The 22,490-nt window shown below is 42.2% G+C and overlaps 2 protein-coding genes across 2 annotated transcripts; one reads left to right on the top strand and one right to left on the bottom strand.

The window, feature by feature from the left end:
- Positions 1-1,989: 1,989 nt before the first annotated feature.
- LOC311049345 (uncharacterized protein) lies at positions 1,990-4,288 on the top strand. Its single transcript, XM_084062900.1, has 4 exons — positions 1,990-2,194; positions 3,302-3,403; positions 3,628-3,680; positions 3,859-4,288. Exons 1-4 carry the CDS (start codon positions 2,047-2,049, stop codon positions 4,120-4,122), a joined length of 567 nt encoding a protein of 188 aa, XP_083919026.1. The 5' UTR covers positions 1,990-2,046; the 3' UTR covers positions 4,123-4,288.
- A 1,139-nt stretch (positions 4,289-5,427) lies between these two features.
- Positions 5,428-21,847, bottom strand: cand2 (cullin-associated and neddylation-dissociated 2 (putative)). Its single transcript, XM_084062894.1, has 24 exons — positions 21,646-21,847; positions 21,019-21,162; positions 20,113-20,267; positions 19,756-19,879; positions 18,326-18,383; positions 17,658-17,856; positions 17,273-17,378; positions 16,634-16,776; positions 16,216-16,532; positions 15,324-15,465; positions 14,889-15,007; positions 13,593-13,748; positions 13,126-13,347; positions 12,440-12,646; positions 11,237-11,424; positions 10,808-10,973; positions 10,344-10,484; positions 9,405-9,544; positions 8,254-8,429; positions 7,927-8,022; positions 7,174-7,343; positions 6,367-6,531; positions 6,028-6,135; positions 5,428-5,894 (listed from the first exon to the last, which is right to left on the bottom strand). The coding sequence occupies exons 1-24, from the start codon at positions 21,711-21,713 to the stop codon at positions 5,661-5,663; spliced, it is 3,744 nt and encodes a 1,247-aa protein (XP_083919020.1). The 5' UTR covers positions 21,714-21,847; the 3' UTR covers positions 5,428-5,660.
- Between the last annotated feature and the right edge of the window lie 643 nt (positions 21,848-22,490).

The raw sequence follows: 22,490 nt of genomic DNA on the forward strand, positions 1-22,490 counted from the left end.
CTGTATTTAATTCTCAAAGGTTCAAATATTCTAAAAAGAAGAAGAGGGAAAGTAATTTATTGTAATTTTGATTATTCATTACTCACATTATTACTTGAACTGAACTTCAAATTTGGTACGAGATATTGTTTGATTGGCGTTGATAGTTTGACATTTGTAGGCCTATGGCCTAATACTGTACAGTTGTTGCTGAGTCAAGCAGCAGCAGAAAGGAGAGCACGGCGAAAAGCACCTCAATCAGCGTCAGCAGGCGATAGCATCGCATTGGGTACAAACAGACATCTCCGTTCGCGACCGAACGAACGGCCGGAAGTCCCATCCACTCCCATGTTATAAAAAAACGGAAACGAAACGCGTCCGTCTTTCCGTTTTTTTTTTTAACATGGGAGTGGATGGGACTTCCGGCCGTTCGTTCCATCGCGAACGGACATGTCTGTTTGTACCCATTCAAGTGCAATCACTGCCAGAGAGACTGTCATTCACGAGTGGGACTGTACAGCCACACTAGGCTACTAGGTTTATTATGTTCTGAATAAAGTCAATAGTCTCAATGATGGAAGTCTGTAGTTAATGATAAATGGCTCATGGTGATGTGAAACAAAATAGGATAATAGTAATAGTGGTATCCCATAACATTCTACTGTGACCTTCTCAAGCCTTCATGTCACTTCACTGTTGGAGAGGGATGACATGTAAGGCAACTAAGGCAGGGCAAGGCAGTTTTATTTTTATAGCACAAATGTCCACTCTCACATCGCTGATATTGACCGTTATGTTTCTCTCCCCACGAAAATGACATTAGGATGCACAAAGCAAAATAACAAAAAAAAATGTTTAAAAAAAAAAAGTAAACAGGTTCTGAGGCTGGACTCAAACCCAGCACGTACCTGATACAGTATATCACTGATGGGTGAACTGGTTCAGCCAATGAAGAAAGTACAATTCTGTAAAAGAAACACAAAGAACAGCTTTTGTCATCCTTTAATAAATAGCACACAGATAATAATTTGTGGGAAGATAATGACAGATTATCATTCTTTCATGACACAAAAGAGGAACATCTCAAAGTGGCCATCAAACATTGACACTGAATTACTGATTACATCAACATTTGTCCAGTCAGACTCATTACAAATGACTGAACTTTGTGAACTTTGTGTGAGGTTAGGCCTATAGCTTTCAAGCATATCGTGTTCAAACTGTTTAATTAATTAATTACATTATTTGTTCATTATGTAGGCTTAGTGGATGTATTTTTGTTAAATACCTTATGAGCCTTCAAGTTAGGTGCAGTGCAGTGTATTATTGGCAAGCAGTCCTTGGGGACACATGTTTAAGATTTGCTTGTTAATTATTATTAAATGTTGATGAGTTTATACTGAACTACCCCTCGTTCGGTATTATCTTCTGGGTAACTAATCACTACGCCTAGTTGTGATGCAGGTGAGGTGTGAATGTAGTGCTATTAATTCACCCCTAACAGGATATATTTAAAAAAGGATTGTCATGGGATTTACAAGCCTTATACGTGTATTATAATGCATTATAAATGTGATTATAATGCATAGACCTTTTATGTGAGAACTTCTGGGAACTCAAATTATTATAGACCCAACCTTTACGTAAAGTGTCAAATGTGTTAATTAACCATTAATAGGACACTGACTGCATCCCCTACTATCCAGTCACTCTGGTTAACAGTATTATATACAATGCTAAAAAATATGTTTCCAAAGGTATCAAATGGCATACCTGGCATACCATCAAGAGCCCTTACAAAGCTTAATGTTAAGCAGCATGTCTCTTTGTTTCTTCCTATGTATCCATCCTTCTATTTGTCCAGCTAATGCATCAACCTTGAAAAGGTCATCTGAGTTGGGACGTGTATCAGCCTTTAATAGGTCATCTGAGTTGGGACGTCATTTTACATACTGGTGTAAATATCGAGATGACTCAAAGGTACAGAGATTCATCTGTAAAGGAGAAGATCTATTCAACTGTCACCATGTTGTAAACACCACAAAACACACCAGTGGGAGGTTCTCAATGGTGGATGATCTTGGGAAGAAAAAAATAACGGTCAATATCAGCAATGTGAGAGCGGAGGATGCTGGAACATATTGGTGTGGCGGGGAGGATTCTGAGGGAACACCTGTATTCTACAACAGGCTTCAGCTGACTGTCATCTCCTCAGGTATGTGATCACAATATGTACGTGTCACTGGTCAACGTTCAAGACATGAGCATCGTTAGGGGTGGGCGTATATAGCAATAGGACATTTTGGTAGAGATTTGGGGTGTGTACTTACCTTGTCATGGTGTAACTAGTCAAATTGGTGACATAATTGCTATGTTACAGTTGATTAGAAATTAATAATCCAAAAATAGCTCCTCATTGTACAGTGAAACAGCTCTCAAAGTCACTCTTTTTGTACGAAGCCAAACAAAGCTGATTCTGACAAGATATAACATCACAAACCCAGTACGGTATTTGTTTTTAATACAAATATCGACTTCATGTTGATTTTGCCATTTGGTGTGGAAGATAGAAGGAAGAAGACCCAGAATGCAAAGACTGATTTTTCTAAAACTGTACTCTTATAGGGCATAGCAGTGGCAGCCATTTTGTGGTACCACAGAAAACCCATACATTGTTCCCATAGAGATTTTGAAAATATTTATATAAATGATTTTAAGCCTGCCCAAGCCATCCAGGCTCCTGGTGAATCATGACCGCAAAAAAAGGGTATTTATTAAATATAGTATAATATAATTAAATATTCAAATCTTTTTTGACACAGAATCAAATATTTTATGGTCATGATTCACCAGGAGCCTGGATGGCTTGGTTCCATGCAGGCTTAAAATTCGGAAATCTCTACGGGAAAAATGTATGGGTTTTCTATCAGTGGCTCCACAAAATGGCCGCCACTGCTATGTATATAAATAGCACAGTCAAATGGCTGAAGTGGTGGTGGCAAAGTACTACAGTACATAATACTGAAAGAAATAGCAATCTCACGTAAGTGCTTGCCCAGGAAAACCTTCCACTGAATATCTTCAAAAGATAGTATCTGTAATCCTATAGTAACATACTGAGGTGCTTCATACCACAATGCAGTGATCACAAACTTCAAGTCAACCAAGTTGAATACAATTTCTACCATTTCCACACTTTCATATACTTTTCTTTAACTGGCACCTTGATGTGGAAACCCCCCACCACCTGGAAGTTGGAGCAGGTTAAAACAACAACTGCTCGATCCATCAACCATTTTCATATCTGTGGTCTTGTTTTCAGATGATCCGCCGCAGCCACAGGCATCATCTGTTGGCTTGGCTGTCGGTGTGTCTGTGGGTTTACTGCTGTTGCTTGTGGTCTCTGTGACACTCATCTGCAAACGTAAGCGTTTCCATCTCGCATGAATATATGCACGTATTCAAACACATACAGTATACACACACACTTGCAAAACCACTGACTCAAACCACAGACAACTTATTTTCTCTCTTTTTCTCTTAATCGGCCGCCACCCCCTTAATCGTGTTTGATCATGCACTATATCTTAGTTCTATCGTCAAGTTTATATACTACTACTACTATTATTTTATATTTTTGTGTTCCAGGAGTTGTGGCTTCAAAGAACACGAAGAATGCAGCAGCTGCGATGAACAAGGAGGTTTGTATTTTTTACCTGTGTGTGTGTGTGTGTGTGTGTGCATGTGTGTGTACGTGTGCGTGTGTACATTGAAGCTGTTAAGTCAAATCGTGTTGTGCTTTGACGTGCCATTTCATGTCAAGTCATGCTGTTCAGACAAAATGTGTGAATGTATTATTCATTAATCCTTCTTCCTCAGAGCCTTCATGAGTATGAGGAGATACCACAGCGCCCCCAAAAAGCAGACGCAGGAACAGCGTCCCCCATTCCCTCTGTTTACGTCACAGCTAAAGCTCCCACAAACCAGTCTGATGTTCCCCTCTACAGCACTGTCAGTTTTCAACACAGCTCTGATGAAGTAAGAGCAGGTTTTCATACAGATTATTCTACAGTCAAGGTCAACCAAAGCCCAAGCTTCTCCACTGCCAGTTCTCCACCCAGATCATGTGCAGACCCTCTGTAAAGTACAGTCAACAAGTAATTGTGTAGTGAACATCTGTCTCTGTCAAACCCACACATGAGTGCAGTCGAGGCTAGCCACAGTGTGAAAGTGAATTAATATACAGAATCAGGAAAGTACTACAACAAGTTTAATGCACCTGTAGTAGTCGTCTGATGTCTTAGTTGGTACTATCATACAGAAACACAATGAATTCGGGGCGTCCGCTGGCCTAGCAGTCCAGGCGCATACCATATATGCTGGTAATCCAGCTTGACAGCGTGTCGCGGGTCGACTCCCGATCCCGGCGACCTTTGCTGTATGTCATCCCCCCATCTCTCTCCCCATTTCCTGTCAGCCTACTATCCTATCAATAAAGGCAGAAAAATCCCCCAAAAATAACTTAAAAAAGAAAAAAAAGAAACACAATGAATTCTACTATTAAGCTGACGATACACGGCCGATTAAAAATAATGAAGAATCTTTGATGGATACCTCATTTTAGTGAATTGTGTCACGGCACGCTCCTCGACCTTTGGACCACCATGTTCGGTGGTCCAAGGGTGGTTTAGGTGTTTAGTTTAGTTTTGCCTGATTTATTTTGAGAGTTGAGTTCTGTTAAGCGCTATATAAACTCCTTCCGGCGACCAAACTTTTCTTCGGAAAGGGAGATATGACTACAAATTGACGTCATTCCGAGCTTCGGAAGGCGGTCCCAGAACCTTTCCTCGGAACCCATGCACCTCCAGATGTCCTGACTTTCCGAACTATAGTTCAGGAAGCCATTCCAAACCGGGAGATTTTCCGACGTCGGAAGGAGTATGTATTGTGCTTTAGTCTGTACATTCACCAGGTGTTTCTTGTGGATCTAGTGTTCTCGTGCTTTCTGTCTACCGTTATTTGCTTATTACCTGTCTTGTCTCCACCCTGATTATTGTTAATTTGTGTCACCTGTGTCCTATTTGCCCCAGCCTATCCCTGTGTTGATTGTGATTGAGTTCACCTGTGTCTAGTTATCTTTCTGTCTACAGTATGCCTGTTTGATTTGATGAGCGTTAGTCAGTTTGTCATTCTAGTGTGAGTGTAGTGTTTAGCCTTCTGTATTACCAGTTTGAGTTTCTGTTTAAGTTTAGTCAGCCCTGTTGTTTGGGATACCTTTGTTGGTTATTAAACCTTTTGAATTGAACCTTGCCTGCCTGCTGGTCCTGCATTTGGTCCTACTCCACACTCCTACCCTGACAACTTGTTTATTTGCCTAAACATTATTCACATTCCTACATTCCTTCACCAACACTGGCTCATAAAAAAAGTCTTGGTTTAAAAGGGAAATTGTAATATTTGGTCAGAATAGTTGAAACGTGTATATCAACAATGAATTGCTTAAATGAAGTGGCTTATTAAAAGAAAAAAAAACATATTCAAATGCCTACAGTCCAAACGCTGAGGCTTAGTTCAAAATTGGCGACTTTAATGCCAGGAGAAATCTTTAACATCCATATAATTTCGTTGACTTAAATTATTATAGTAGTATTATAATAGTAATAAAAAAAAACTTCCAATATTTAGCTAGTGTCCATGCTCTCTGCAAGGCCAACCACCTCTCCTCCACCTCCTCCCTGCAGACTGTTGTAGATGGAGGCCATGTCTGGGTTGCTGTGGATCTGGTTGGCAAAGTCGGCCATGCTGGGGCTCCGCTCCACCTCCGGCACGGCCAGCAGGGCGGCGACAGCGCGCATAGCTGAACGCCTCAACTCTTCCTGCTTCTCAAACTCCTGCTTCACTGAACCCGCCTTCACCTGAGAGAGGGGGGGGGGGGGGGTTTAGGTGTGTGTGTGTGTGTGTGTGTGTGTGTGTGTGTGTGTGTGTGTGTGTGTGTGTGTGTGTGTGTGTGTGTGTGTGTGTGTGTGTGTGTGTGTGTGTGAGTAATACCTTGGTAGTACAGGTAGCTCTGAGCGGTTCCACCAGCCGGTCTAGTCGCTGGAGAACAGAACCAGGACACAGAGACACCAGTCTAGCTAGCATCAGGAAGGTCAGCATCTACACACAAGAATGTGGATTCAGAATTAGAAAAACACAAAAAATATTGTGATATATCATAATGCTCCCTCTTATCTGATCTTATCATATCGATACACTGATGATATTTTATTACAGCTTTATATATATTTTTCCTGTAATTTTAGTGAGGGAACTCGTGCACAGATATAAAGTGTAGAAAGAAAGAAATGTGCGAGCGTGAGTGCGTGCGTGTGTGCATGTTTGACTCACTCTGATGTCATAGTGGTCTTTAAGGCCTTCTTCCACATGGTCCAGGAACAGCAGGATGTCCAGTCCATCCAGACAGTTGTCCAGCAGAGTGTACATGCACTCAAATGCTGCTTTACGCACGTCCAGACCATCATCCACTGTGTGCTTAAATGGACCCATCTCCACCTGTAACACACACGCACGCACGCACAAACACACACATGCACATGTGTGTGCGCACACACACACACAGATGCATAAATGTAAACCCAAAGACACGCACTTTCCTATTTGTGTGCATATAAAGAGTGGTCTGATTTTAGATTGTCCTGGTAGGTTATAAAACCAGCAGTACTAGAGGTCCCGGTAGGATAGAAAACCAGCAGTACTAGAGGTCCCGGTAGGATAGAAAACCAGCAGTACTAGAGGTCCCGGTAGGATAGAAAACCAGCAGTACTAGAGGTCCCGGTAGGATATAAAACCAGCAGTACTAGAGGTCCCGGTAGGATAGAAAACCAGCAGTACTAGAGGTCCTGGCAGGATAGAAAACCAGCAGTACTAGAGGTCCTGGTAGGATAGAAAACCAGCAGTACTAGAGGTCCTGGTAGGTTAGAAAACAAGCAGTACTACAGGTCCCGGTAGGATAGAAAAGCAGCAGTACTAGAGGCCTTGGTAGTAGGATAGAAAACCAGCAGTTCTAGAGGTCCTGGTAGGATAGAAAACCAGCAGTACCAGAGGTCCTGGTAGGATAGAAAACCAGCAGTACCAGAAACTATCAGTTAATCAGACATGAAGCCTTTGCAGAATTCTTCCAACCAATCAGCTTACCTCTCTGATGAGGTCCTTCCTGACCTGGGTCTCCTTGTAGAGGTGAGGCAGCACTGTTGCTAAGAGACCACGGATCAGGGAGGGCTTATTATGGGCTGCCGAGTTGAACATCACCAAAGCAACGCGGCGCACGTTGATGTCATCATCTTTCAACGTCTTCAGAAAGTCTCCTGTCATGCAGAGAGGAAATCCTTACTGTATATAGTGAAAGTAGCGTGTGTAGTGTGAGTACTGTTAGAGTACTGTGTAGTACTAGTGTGTGAGGTAGGGCTGCACAATGTATAGAACATCTATTGTCATCGCAATATCAACGTGTCGCGATATACAGTACAGTATCATTTCAACAATCCAGGTATAAAAGTTGCTGTTGTTTGGATTAAAATGAAAGGTTTTAAGGGGAGCAGTGAGCAACTGTATTGCTAAGTTGGTGTAAGTTGGTGGTATATATTCATTGTCAATGCCAGCTGTACCAAGGTGCAATGTTTTCAGTAAAACCATGTTGTTGGAATGGAAATATACAGTAATCCATTTTTTCCAGTATGTATTGTGCATACAATAAGCATACAGTAGGCTTTTCATTGTCTGGGTTCTATGTTGGCAAACCAAAGGCAAAAATACATTCAAACTGTATATTTGTTTACTTATCGAGAAATTAGTCGTATCCTCATCGCAATATTCAACAATGTTATTGCATATCGCATGTTTTCCATACATCGTCCAGCCCCAGTGTGAGTACTGTGTACTCTAAGTTACCTATACATCCTTTGAGCAGTGCGTCTATGGGTGCAGGCTGGTCTATAATGGTGAATTTGACAGCTGTCACCACAGTGCTACGGGCCAATGGAGAGGCTGTGAAGAGTTGAAAACATACATGTCATTTGCTTTTCGGAATAGTTATTTACACATGTAGGCAAGGGCAGCCTGGCATAAAGCTTTTGAAGCAAATAATTGATTTAAAAAAAAAGTTTAGCAGTCTCTCTCTCTCTCTCTCTCTCTCTCTCTCTCTCCCTTCTCGCACACACGCACGCACGTCACGCACATGCGCGCACACACACCACACTCACACACACAGAGCCCTACCAGCAGTGAGTTGCTGTTTCAGTCTGGGCAACAGTTGTGCAGGGTTGACTAAGGTGAGTTTGCCCAGACATTCTGCTACCAGGTTCCTGGTCCCCTCCTCTGGACACTGACAGTTCTGGAACAACAGCGTCCAGATGGACTCCACATGGGGCGAGAGACTAGAAGCTGGACAGGCACTGGAAGAGAGGAGGAATAGAGAAGACATATGATAGACAGATAGATATGGGATTAAATTGAGAGGAGAAAAGAATTTGATGCTGTTATAAAAATAATTATATATACATATCGTCGCTGTTGGGTGGAAACCTTGTATGTCCGAAACTGTTACTTTTCAGGAAAGGAAAAAATAACCTGTGCTCAATGCAGTTATTATTTAGTCACAAGCTCTTGGTTTCATTGGTTCAATATTTATAAAACCCTCAGACAGAATTAACCACTTTAACACCTTGAGTGCCAAAAACGGTCCGGACCGTTTTTCATAATCCAAACGAGGTGTGCCAAAAACGGTTATGACCGTTTTTGGGCAAAAATATGCACCAGGAGATATGATTTTTCGAAGATTTAGACTCCAATCCACTTCCTGGTTAACTTATGACTTCAAAAGCCTGTATTTCAGCTCCTGTGTACTTTTCTTTTTTAGTATGTATTTTTGACTATTTTCAACTGGCTGCAACTATGGAACGGATTACCGAATGTTTTTAATGTTTTTCCCCGGCTTGTACGAGACCCCTGTGTGTGTAATGAGGGGATCACCGTGAGGATGGTGATCACTGAAAATATTTTGTGACTACTTGAAAAAGGTCCAAAAATGGTTAAAAATCCAGGCACTGGAGGTACCATGTTTTGAAAAAACCCCAGGCACTCAATGTGTTAACTTTCACAATCGTTCATAAATAGTGGAAATAGCATAGGACAATGTAAGGCATTCATTTACAAGAAAACAAAACGTTGAAATCTGGAGATACAAGGTTTCGCCTGACAGTCAGCAACGATATGTAACTAGTTCTGGCTTAATAAACATGCGATGATGGAAGGAAAACAATTACCTAACACACACACACACACACACACACACACACACACACACGCACACACACGCACGCACGCACGCACGCACGCACGCACACACACACACACACACGCACACATACCTGATGACTTCTTTGAGAGAGTGCAGCAGCAGGTACTGTCGTCGAGGCTGTGCAGAGATCTCTTTGAGCAGGAAAGGCAGGTAGTCAGTGAGACTTCCTACCGCCATGCTGCCTAATGCACATGACGCTGCCGTCTTCACCTACAACACATACAGTAGCACATGGACAGAGATGGACAGAAATACATAGACATGAGCAGAGCGGTTGCTTGCAGTGCCTGTTCTCTCTACTCTATTTACTTGACCGCTTATTCGGCAGTTGGTGGAGCGTTAATTTTAAATTGCCATACCAGTTTACCAGATTTCTCAGTTGCTGTATAAACCCTAGGTGTTATACGGCAGCTGACCAATCTCCTTCTATGACCCTCCAGGTCAAATAATGGCTAGGTATGTCAATGACAATATGATATAAATTTAAAAAAAAAGGAAATTGTTTTAAAAAATAGCTTGTTTTTCTCATAGAAAAATACATTGCATAGGATAATCAGACATCCCGGTTTGGCCGGGTCGGTGAGAAAGACAATCTTGTTGTTTACAGAGCTGTGTTTTAAAGTTGATTTGAACCGAATAAACTACAGTCGATGGAATTTCTAAGATATTCTGACTTGCTTCTGCTAAAAGGATATCGTCTTTGTCATGTGGAAACCTGTACAAAATTTTAACTTTTCAGGATTCAAATTCAAAAGCAGCAAAAGTAGCAGATCTACAAGCTCAAAACACATCGGCGCTTCGCTTGCAGATCTGCTACTTTTGATGCTTTTGTGTGACGCTGTAGAATGATGAAGTAGGGCATTAGTTCACGAAAAAAAAAAAAGTTAAAATAGGGAGATAAGAGGTTTCTGCCTGACAGCAACGATACAAAAAAAGAGACATATTTCAAACCAAACCCCCGTTTATAAACGCAAGTACTGTTTGTATACAGCAAGAATATTAGTCCTACCTCTTCACTGGGTGAGGAGAAGGCCTCCAGGATGACCGCCTGCACCTCCTTACTGCCTCCCAGGCTGCCTCCCCTCCCCACCTCCCCCAGGCACAGCAAAGCCAACACACGCACTGGTTCAGAAGAACTGGAGCTTTTCACCTGAACAGACCAAAGGAGAATACAATACAATACAATACAATGCATAACAATAATAGAGCAATAACCAAAGTGACAGTAAAGCAATACCATAAAATATACTCAAACATCGACCCATTTTCAATTACTGTATTCTAATTTGGACATTAGGAAACAAGGTATAAAAACATATCTGTCTCTCTCCCTGTTTGGTGTGCTTGAACACACACACACACACACACACACACACACACACACACACACACACACACACACACACACACACACACACACACACACACACACACACACACACACACACACACACACACACACCTCAAACCCACCTCCTGTATAAATGATGCCACCATGCCTGGTGTTTCTTTGGGACATACGGCGGACAGGGCAGCCACACAGCGAGCCACAGAGTGGTAGGACTGTCTGTGTAAGGCAGCACTGTCAGGGTGGGACGGACCACTGCGGAAGGGCTCCGTAAGGGACTTCAACAACTGTCTGGAGGAGAGGAGAGGAGAGGAGAGGAGAGTGCAACAGTGACAGAAATACATCTGATATGTAACCATACACATATCAGGATAGGACCCAAGACTATAATTAACTTTTTGTACAGTATTTATAACAGGTATATGAAACATACCGGTAGCTCAATTTATGTGTGCCTATAAGAATATTTATCTTTCTCCCACACACACACACACACGCACACGCACACGCACGCGCACACGCACACACACGCGCACACACACGCACACACATACTTGTATCCCAGGTTGCTGGATTTGGACTGCACTAGTGCTTGTAGGAAGTCCATTATGGCGGCCAGCGCTCCTCCCTGGAGCAGAGGTGAGTGGACCAGGCTGAAGACCCCAGGCAGCACAGAGGAGCCCATTTTAACCAGGGAGGATGGACAAGCACTGGCCATAGTGGTCAGCAGGGTGATGGACACCTGAAAAACACAATACAAACCACAAGTAAACTCTACCAGCCTACCTAGTTCAGTTTTAGTTTAGTTTATTAGCACATTGTAATATAAAACATTTTAAACAATACATCAAAAGAAAACACGTTATTGTGCAAGAAAAGGAAGAAGCCGAAAGGCTTATTTGGAATCCTTAATGGAAGAGGTCATTAAATAACATACATTAAAAGTTTTAAAAGAACAATACAAAAGAATACAAGCTTACAAGGGGACCAGCAGTTTGATAACACAAAAAAGCAAGAATTACACATCAGAACTAAATGATATAGAGACTACAGTGAGGAAACTAGATGTTTCTTAAACATTGGCAAGGATAGTCGATAGTGTTGACTTAAATGATACCTAAAATGTTGTGATTTACATACTGTAGTAGGCTGCCTAGAGGGAGAGCTCTGAAGACAGATATATGTGTTTGCATTGGGAAGTGTTATGTCACATTTACACTCCATCACGTGATAGTGTCGCTTGCAGGAAAGAACAAATCTTCAACCTAACAGTGTGTGACAAGGTGATGCGTTGTTAGCTTTCAGGAAGTGATGCCGTCATTTGAGTTGAGTATAAATTCAGCTTTAATAATAATACATCAGGCTTTTCTAGTAACCAAAGTCGCTTTACAAAACAGCTTTAATTTTTTTTTATTATGAGCAAAAGAAAAGAAAAAAGTTAAAAGGCTAAAAGCAATAAGCTAAGACTAAGAGGAAGAAAGGGAGATTTGGTTTGAGTTAACGCTTTACACTGTGTATGTGTATGTCTCTCTTCCCATATCCGTTGTCAACTCACTCCTTCCATCCTCTCTCTCCCCCCTCCCCTCCCCTCCTCTATACACAGCAAAATCCTGACTTTAACTATGATACCTAACCATACCAGTTGTTTGAGTGTTTAATGGACCACAAACAAGCTTTTTGTGTCATCCATTCGGCGTGTTCTTAACTCACTGCACTGCCTGTAAATAAAGTATTCAATTGAATCACCCCATCAATACCTGGGAAACATGCATGTCGCTCTCGTCCACCAGGGCGGGCAGCTCGACCAGCGCTGGCTCCAGTGTGGCGGGCTGGAAGGAGGAGGCATGGTGGCAGACCAGCGCCGTGAGGCAGGTCAGCGTGGCCAGCTTCAACACCCGCTGGTTCTTCCTCAGGAAGGAGCCCAACACCGACAGAGCCTCGGGAAGGATGGAGGACAGGTCGATCTAGGAGGGACAAGAAAGAAAGAAAGAAGATGTAGTAGTGACATCAACTCAGAGCTTTAGAGTAGTGGTTCTCAAACTTTTTCAAGTCAAGAACCCCCAAATTAATATGTATTTTGGCTACAGACTCCCATCTGATTTTTTTTTGTGCCAGGGACCCCCACTACAAGATTAGTGGTGATAAAATGTTCCACAAATATTCCATAATTTGTAAGATTTTTTGGAAACAGAACAGCAGATCTGCAAGCTCACAACGTGTTGCATCGTGACGCATTGAGAGCTTGTAGATTGGCTATTTTCAAATAGCCGATCGTATATGCGGTATAGGTTTAAAATGGTTTCAGTGATTTCGATGCAACGGTATATTAACATTTTCCAAGGACCCCTGCGGGTCTGTGGACCCTACTTTGTGAGGACCACTGTTTCATAGGACCTGTGTTCTTCAGAGTGACCCACACACAGGTCTACATTGGGAGTTGTACCTTTAAAGAGGATGTGGAGATAAGCGTGATGGTCCTGACGGCTGTCAGCCTGGTGATCTCGTTCTTCAACCTCTCCAGGAGGATCGCCAGCACGCCTGTCAGCTCCGCCCCCAAATGGTCACCTAGGTGACACACCATGTGACCCATACAGGAAATGGCCCTCTCTTTGACTTCCTGGTCAATGTCCGTGGCCTTCAGCCTCTTCAGGGTGGCCGAGAAGAGCTGAGAAATGGAACAGCAGAGGAAAAGTAGGAATGCAAATAACATACAGTACCAGACTAGAGCACAGATAGTGTAGAGATGCTAATGTCTCTCTAATGTGATGCACATGCAGTCATCCTGCCCTGTCAGTTTCATGAGATTGAAGCATTTAGCTTCATGATACAAGAGAAGAGAAGAGAAGAGAAGAGAAGAGAAGAGAAGAGAAGAGAAGAGAAGAGAAGAGAAGAGAAGAGACAGCCATCCACCTCTTTAACAAAGGGTTTGGGGTCGAATCCCCCCGCTGTGGATCCATGTTCCAGTGGTCTCATCACTCTGACCAGCTGCTGAGAGACGAGCAGGGCCTCAGAGGTGATCTTATAGAAGCTGTCATCCACACAGCTCACCACTGGGGGCATCAGCACCTATGTGAGACAAGTGGTGATGAGTGTATAAACTGACAGCGATGTCAAGCAATTCTGATTATCTTAAAGATAGGGCAAGTGATAGTTTTTGGTTAAAACTAAAGTTTATTTTGTTGTTGTTGTTTTGCGTGAAAAAGTCAAAGCTCTATGTTCTAATCATTGCTATATTATTTGTTCAGTAACATGGGTCTCCCTGTCTCTCCAGCTCTTTACTATACAGACAATAGGTGGGTTGCCAATTTCATCCAATCAGAAGAGAGTAACCATTTATCAGCTTAAATTTTATAGTGTTCTCATTCCAATTTTGTCGGCTTATTTCTTTGAGTCATCACTTCCAATTTCACTTTATCCTGTATCCTGTATGAGTTCTCTCTCCTGACTGAATAAAATTGGTATCCCGACCTGAAAATGAGTTTTCTGTTTACTATTACTGGACAAAAACAACTTATTTGAATCAAGAAATATCACGAAGCCTACCTTAAACTTAAAGTCTTAATCACAGTAGTATAACAGACCTATAGATTTCTGTTCAACCTTTTCAATCATTTTAAGCAATTTTCAACTTATTTGGCTTTTTGCCCTGGACATTTGCATAATGTGCATGAGTAAAAAACAGAATGGAAAACACAAAAACAAATGAGTCAACAGCTGCTTTACAATTACTCTGCAGAAGCACATGTTTAAAATGGAGGCAGGATCACTTCCATAATTTTCCACACCAGTATGTCTCAAACCTTTTCATGCCAAGGACCCCCAAGTTAATATGTATTTGGCTGCGGATCCCCATCTGAAAATATGTTGTGCCAGGGACCCCATACAAGATTTAATCTGTAAAAAAGTTTCAAAAGGCATTCCAAATGTTTCAATTTTTTGGAAGATTTCTTTTTAAAACAGCTGATCTACAAGCAGCGTTGTAGATTGGCTATTTTCAAATAGCTGATGTACTGTATAGGGTTAAAGTGGTTGAACTTATTTTGATGCTACAGAATATACATTTATTTAGCTGGGGACCCCCTGGAATCCCTCAAGGACCCCTGGGCCACACTTTGAAAACACTTTTCGTCACTATACATTTTTATACATGATTTTATTCACTTTCTTTGCCATAGAGCTGCAGACAAATGGAGCAAACTATGAAACCTGCATGTGTGGCTGGAAGGCTTGAGGGGGATGAGACAGGAGAAGGACATGAAGGAAGGACAGAGCATCTATTCTCATTGTGGAGGAGGTGCACTTGTCTGTCAAAGAGAAAACAATCCCTGGAAGGAGGGAAGGAAGGAAGGATAAAAGAAAAAAGATAATAAGAGAGAAATGGAAGAATTTATAAAGCAAACTGTGTTGTTGAAAGTGTGTATATTAAGGAGGATGAGACAGAGGAAAAACTGGCTAATTTTCAGGCAGATTGTGTGAAAGACACTTTTTACAATTAGAGTGTGTGTGTGTGTGTGTGTGTGTGTGTGTGTGTGTGTGTGTGTGTGTGTGTGTGTGTGTGTGTGTGTGTGTGTGTGTGTGTGTGTGTGTGTGTGTGTGTGTGTGTGTGTGTGTGCACGTGTGTGAGTGCATGCAAGTTTGTACCAGGTATCAGTGCAGGAATATGCTGCTCCAGTGATCCTGGCACAGTGTGTGTGAGTTCAGTGAGCAGACAGAAGCAGCCCTGTCTGGATTTAATGTTCTTCTCCTTCAGCTGTCTGTGGAGGGCCTTCACTATGACTGGCACCTGGAAAGACACACAAAAATGTATACTCCATTACATGTTGTGTCGCTTGCCGAAAACAACTGATTTTCAACCTAACAGTAGTAATATTTGTATTACATTGATTGATTGATTGATTGATTGAATACTTTATTAACATGCTCATTAACAGTACAGGTAGTCCAGTCAAAGCCCCAGGGGCTTGTTTCCATTGTGGTCCTTTATACTCAATTTATCAGTAATACATATAATACAGACAATACAATACAATACAAATATACTACAAAACATATCGGAATAAAGCTCAGTAGAATTATAAGGTATATTTACAGACAAAGTAGGAGAGGGGGAGGGGCTCAGAGGATTCTACTATCAAGGTGTTCAAGGAGTTAAACTATGTTCACTTGTATTTATTTTTGTTTAAATATTTTTGGGGGCTTTTTATGCCTTTATTTAGAGCCTACTTTCCCTACTACTAGGGAAAGTAGGCTGACAGGAAATGGGGAGAGAGATGGGGGGTGACACGCAGCAAAGGTCATCGGGAACGGGAGTCGAACCCGCGACACGCTGTCAGGCTGGCATTGCAATCTAGGTTGCCTGGACCGTCACGCTACGGCCCAGGCCTATTCACTTGTATTTTGACGAAAGGACTTATTTTTCTACAGTACTCAGTACTACTGGCTACTGCTACCACTGCGACAACTATGACTAAAACTACAACTCCCAACATCACAAATATACAGGAATCAATCTAGGACAGAAATGAATGCCTGCCTGTTTCTTCAACATGGCGACTGCTGGCTCCTCCTCCCTGCTCGCCCCTTGGTCTGAGGCAGCCAGTGATGTGATGACCTTCTGCTGACCAGTACCCGCCCGGGTCTGTCTCAGGAGGGTGATGAAGGTGGCAAATATGTCCGCGCGCACGTTTTCCTCGCGTTCCTTGAAGCGAGCGAGCAGGGCTGGGACCACGGAGGTGTAGAACGAGAGGATGAGGTCGCGGCGCGTGGCGATCAGGGCCTCCAGGCACTTGACAGCGGAGCGACGCACCTTCCAGCTCATGTCGTCGTCGTCGCTGTACTCGTCATCCGAGTCTGTTTTGGATTAATGCACGTCACATTAGATTGGTTTAGAACATAATTGAGACAGACAGACAGACAGACAGACAGACAGACAATTAGACAGACTGACAAACCTTGGTCAAGCCCGTCTTCTATGTCCATGCTATCTTCTTCCTCGTCATCGCCATCATCACAGTTATAGTTGGGGTCAAAGGTCATGAACTTCAGACATAGCTCAATCACCTTGGGGATGTGGGGTGACATCTCCTTAGGACACCTGTCAATCAACAGATATAGATATATATTTCTTTAACTACTGTTTTTTTTTGTGACACAATCCCCTGCCAGCATCCTGCCTCGCCTGCGAACACTGACATCAGACCTTTCCTCATCAAGGAGTCTGCCTATCTCCTTATCCTTATTCATGTCCAGGCTTGATCAACTCTTGCTGGCTTGTCTGCATGCTCACTAAAACCTCTACAACTGATCGTGGTGGCACACATGGTCTTCAACCGCCCTAAATTGTCGTGTCTCCCCCTCCTGCGTTCCCACAAATTGTAAATACATGGGTGATGTCACCCATGTATAGTATGTGGAGTCCAGTATGTATGTGGAGTCCAAAGCCTTGAGTTTGTCTAATAATTGACCATTGCCATGCTAAATGTGTGTGTGCATGCATGCGTGCGTGCTTGTGTATGCGTGTGCTTGTGTATGCGTGCGTGCATGCTGCGTGCATGTGCATGTGCCTGTGTTACGTATGTGCGTGTGTGTACCTGCGTATGAAGGCTTCAAAAGCTTGGAAGCAGTATTCTCTAAGCTCATCATCTTCCACACTGGTGAATTTCACCACCATGGGACTCAACTTCTCAAGGTGTTCACCTGTGACAAACACACACACACACACACACACACACACACACACACACACACACACACACACACACACACACACACACACACACACATACAAATTACTATGGCTCAAGTTCTCTAATTAAGTCATGCAAAGCAGTGTATGCCAAATAATTGTTTAAACTACAATTCTAAAACTAAACATATAATGACATGCATAATTGTCCATAATAGTCATGTTGGATGTATAGTTGTACCAATCTTTTTGCAACCCTAAAGAAAACTAAATCAAGCGACAGATCTCACCAACGCGATGGCCTCCCTGTCGACTGACAGTTGCCAGGCACTGAATGTAGGTCCGAGTCAGAGACGTGGGCGGGCCCTTGGCCAGCTCAACCAATAGATGTTCAGTGAGCTGGGAGAAGAGGGCGGGGCTACAGCAAGGTACCAGGTGACCCAGAGCCAAGATGGAACGCTTCCGCACTGCCATTCTGGAGCTGGTTAACTGAGGGAACGCACAGACATGCATTGATTAAAATAAATAAATAAGTAGCACTGAATATATGAAATAATATTAAACTGAAGATTTGTTTGTCTATTATCAGAGGGGTGTGGGGTGTCATCGGACTCGGCTCGGTGCCACTGACCTGACGGTCAACCCCCTGAGCCACAGCCATTTTTTTGTTTTTGTTTTGAATGATAATTATGCTAGTCTACACTTTTCATATTATAAAATGTATAAATACAATATTTTATGCAATTATTTATTCTAAACAATGATGAAATCTTGTATTATTGTAAAAAAATATATATTAAATGTAACCTTTTGCTAAAAGGGGAATTGACAGGCACCACAGCACTTTATGGACAAGCTGCCTCCTTGGCAGAGGTCTGCGGTCCACTGGGAGCATATTTCTAGTTTTTAATGACTTATATCCTACTTTTACTTCACACATTGACACTCAGACATTTACCTGAGCCAATAAGCAAGACAGAAGAGAGCCATGGAAGCTGACAAGGGAACCACTCAACCTGGAGGAAAAGTCAAAAGAACTCTTTAAACATCATACTGAAGATGCATAAAGGTCACAGAGGCTTAATTCAAGGTCTGCAGTTTACGGCCAGGGGTAAATAATAATACTTGCAGTTGGGGTAAAAGAAACAACATCAAAGTCACATATACACTACATATGGCCATAGTACAAAAAAAATAAAAAAAAATTGTATAGGCTATTGATAGAGTTATTTTGATTTATCATAATTTGTCTAGTGCCCTTAACCTGCTTTAAATGTCAAATTAATATAATAGCTGCTCATATTGGCCTAAATACTGTCATGTACTCTGTTCACCCTATTTTCTCCTGTCTCTGTCTATGCAAGGTCAAACTAGTAACAGGCTCTCTGTGGTTATCTTTGTTTTAAGAACACTGTATCTCGATGTTCTCCTCTGCGCTAACAATTCCTTCAGCGCCACTGAAGTCATCACTGACCAGTGACAGGTCAGACCCGAGGTCAACGTGTTATTCGAGACATGTGGACGCTGTTTGTTCAAAGATAAACTGTCACACCATCTTCTTCATCATCTTCATCATCTACCATCATCATCCTCATCTGACGACGACGTAATCATCACTATCCACCAATAGCAGGATGACACCTCTGACGGCTGGACACTTGATGTATCTTCAATGATGTCATATGTTTATGTTACTGGACGCTGTTAAAGTCCAGGGCTTTCTCTGTTTAACGGCAGAGAGAGACGACGACCGATGATGCGTGAACACCTGCTGATACTGTAACCTTCCCACTCTCTCTGTCTGAATACAAGATCTTTCATTACATCCAATGGCTGCCTGTGTTCTGAGTCTGTTTTTTTCCTTTGTCGCCTTTGAAAGTTACCGGTACTTATATACATACTGATGTGATGTTCTGCCATGCATAAGTATCTATATATATGGTTGATAAGGAAAAATAACAGCTCTATCAGCTATATAATATTTTGGCATTGTATGCTTTATTTAAACAGGAGACAACGAGGACAGAGCGAGGGGAGACATGTAAAACATGATTTAGGTCAGATTCAAATTCAGACCTATAGTGACTCAAAAGGAGCATAGGGTCAGTCAGTGCACTAACTGGCTGGGTGCACACATGCTAAAATGCTCAAACTCCTGATTGTATGACCTACCTATACTATGGTTCAAGTGTTATACGCCAAGTGGGCTGTTATAGCACCACCATGAGGCCGATTTGAAACATTTGGGTCAGAGGTACTTCCTTGGCCTATACTGGGAGTGTTCGTGCAAAGCTTTAACGCCAATCGGCCCAACAGTGCTGGAGATTAGCTGCTCACAGACACATGGCCTTGGTGGAGACAATAAATAAAGCTCAATGTAGTAGTTACCTCCCCAACATGTCTGACAGGATGTCCAGGGCCTCAAGCTGCACTGACACGTCTTCCTGTTTCCCCATCGCACCAATCAGCTGGCAGGTGATCTTCTTACACACGCTGACCGTCAGGGTCACACCTGGCAACCCAAGCACACACACGTGGACATGTGGAACATTTGGAACAAAGCTTGGAACACCCTGGAGTGTCTCATTACTGTTGGAAGGAATTACTTAGGCTAAAAAGTTTTGAGGTAACATAAAGTAATGTAAAGTAGAAGAGAAGAAGAAGAAGAAGAAGGAGAAGGAGAAGGAGAAGAAGGAGAGGAAGGAAAAGAAGAAGAAGAAGAAGAGGGAGGGGGAGGAAACTAACCAGATGAAGCGGGTGGGAGCTGGGCGATGACGGTCTTCAGTCCCATGCTGGAGATGTCTCTGAGCTGCTCCTTATCAGACAGCATGTTGGCGCACAGAGTGTCCACCATGGTTTCCACTTGGTACTCCTTCACCTTGCTCACCAGAGGTGCCAGGCTGCAAAGCAAATGCACCCGTGATATTTTGAAGATATTTTTATTTTAGCTGAGAAGAAGTTTCTCAAGATCTACATTTGCTTAGGATCGCCCCTCAATTTCTATATACCATTAACGATCCCATCTCTAAGTGTCATCATTTTGTCACCCAAGAACTTCTTTTCCTACAATCCTTTAATTATTATTTATTAAATATGCACTTATTATCAATTATGAATCATTTTATGAGTCAGTAACTTCTTTTAACCGTATAGAATGTCATAAAAAACATAGCATGCACAACAGTAACCCTGGAAAACCTGCAGGAGCCCAGGCACAAGGAAAGCAGCAGCTGACACATGTATGGTAGGTGTTGGGTTTTCTCATGTACTATTAAGTGACTGGGCTTGGTGTAATTATATTCTGTGTGCAACAGAGTAATAACCGAGGTGAGCTGAAAGTTACCTCCATCATGGCTAGGTTCTTACTGGAATGTTTGCATTGTAGCAGTAAGCAGTGTAGCAAACAAAAAAAATGCCTATGATATTCACATGTTTTGCTCAACAAGATAACCTCCAAAAATCAACACTTTTCAGGATGTGCAAACCTTAACCACAGGCAAGATGCCTGAGGAAGGTATTATTTTATTTATGTTTATTATTTATTGAGCGAGTGAAGATGGTGTGCAGGTTCTTCTCTATAACTCTGAGAGTGCACAAATGCAACTAAATGGACCTGAGTTAAATGAACAGAGAGGATTTTACGCAGTGTACCATTTGACAGCCAGGTTTTGCACTTCTCCGTTCTTGTCCTCCAGTAGTGTGAGCAGCATGGAGACCACCTTCCTCTCACTGTCCTCATCCAGCTTTATACTGTCCTTCTGCAACTCCAGCATCAGGTCGTTGGTCGCCATGAACCTACATAGACGCACAAAGAAATCCCTCTGTCACACATACAAACACAACAGCACCTTCACTTTATTTTCAAATCAAAAGTTTACATTTGTAAAAGAGTATAGGTGAAATGATTTCCTGTGAAGCTACATGAATTGTGGTTACATTTCAAATAATAAGATTAAGAATAGAATCAAAAATATCAAATATCAAAACAATGTTTGAACTGAAAAATGAAGACAAAATAATTAAATACATATTATCCACATTAATCTGTAGTTTTATTGTTATGACAGACACACACACACACACACACACACACACACACAGTGAAGAACAAGAAGATTTTGACACATTCTCAACTGTGTGTGCCCCTTCTAAACACATTGTAGCCCATACAGAGTGGCCTTCATGCTTTAAATGAATGTAGGTTATGAGTCACTATTGTGACTGTCAAAAAGTGTCATCTCACTGTGTCATGCGGACAAGTTGCTTTGTCATGCTCACCTAAAATCTTTGTCTGTTGATGTCATTTTCTCCAACAGGTTGGAGATGTAGAAAGATACATTGGACATCTTGGTAGTTTTACAAGTGTCACAGCTAATAAGTAATTAATGTAATATTTAAATACAAAGATAATAAAGTATGTGTATTTCAGTCAGACAACATGGCGAGGCTGCAGAGGGGACAGCAGTTCACTGACATAGTAGTTGGGAACTTGACACTTGTTGGACAACATAAAAATAGACATGGAGAACAGCCCATGTCAGTGGTTCTCAAAGTGGGGTTCAGGGACCCCAAGGGGTCCTTGAGGGGGTTCCAGGGGGTCCCCAGCCAAATGAGTTGATAGCGCCAGTCAGTTCAACCACTTCTAAAAGTGGAGTATGCACCAGCCTTTACCCTACTTTATACGATCAGCTAGATCAGCTATTTTTGAACATTGTTGAAAAATCTTGAAAATGAATGGGGGGCGCATTGCTCAAAGTACCTGTGAATGTTGCTATATTATCGACATGTCGATGTTGATTTTTCTTTCTCTCATACACATGTGTTAGTCGTAGATTAATCACGTGTATCCGTGAGGCGGAACCTTGAATATCCTGCTGAAGGTCCCAGTTCCACCCGGATGGACATGTTGACGGACTGACCAGGAAGCGGCGCGTTCTAGCGTTGCCATGTCCGCTTATTGTAAGCGACTTTGGGCTTCTTTTTTTCCCAAGTTGCTTGTAAATATTGCTAGTTGCGGGTTGCGGTTTTTTGGGGTTATTTCTAAAGTGTAGCTGCTTATTTAGGCTTGCTTCCAATGTTTAATCATTATTTAAACCATTGGCTCTCAAATATTTTCATTTTGT

This window comes from Gymnoscopelus microlampas (genome assembly GCF_963454915.1).
Source record: "Gymnoscopelus microlampas genome assembly, chromosome: 7".
NCBI lineage: Eukaryota > Metazoa > Chordata > Actinopteri > Myctophiformes > Myctophidae > Gymnoscopelus > Gymnoscopelus microlampas.

Coding starts and splice junctions, on each gene's coding strand:
- LOC311049345 (XM_084062900.1), top strand. CDS start 2,047: ATGGTGGATGATCTTGGGAAGAAAAAAATAACGGTCAATATCAGCAAT. Junction 2,195..3,301: donor GCTGACTGTCATCTCCTCAG/GTATGTGATCAC, acceptor TCTTGTTTTCAG/ATGATCCGCCGCAGCCACAG. Junction 3,681..3,858: donor CAGCTGCGATGAACAAGGAG/GTTTGTATTTTT, acceptor CTTCTTCCTCAG/AGCCTTCATGAGTATGAGGA.
- cand2 (XM_084062894.1), bottom strand. CDS start 21,713: ATGTCCAATGTATCTTTCTACATCTCCAACCTGTTGGAGAAAATGACA. Junction 20,268..21,018: donor CAAAACCTGGCTGTCAAATG/GTACACTGCGTA, acceptor TTTGCTTTGCAG/CCTGGCACCTCTGGTGAGCA. Junction 18,384..19,755: donor CTGTCAGACATGTTGGGGAG/GTAACTACTACA, acceptor CTTTTCCTCCAG/GTTGAGTGGTTCCCTTGTCA.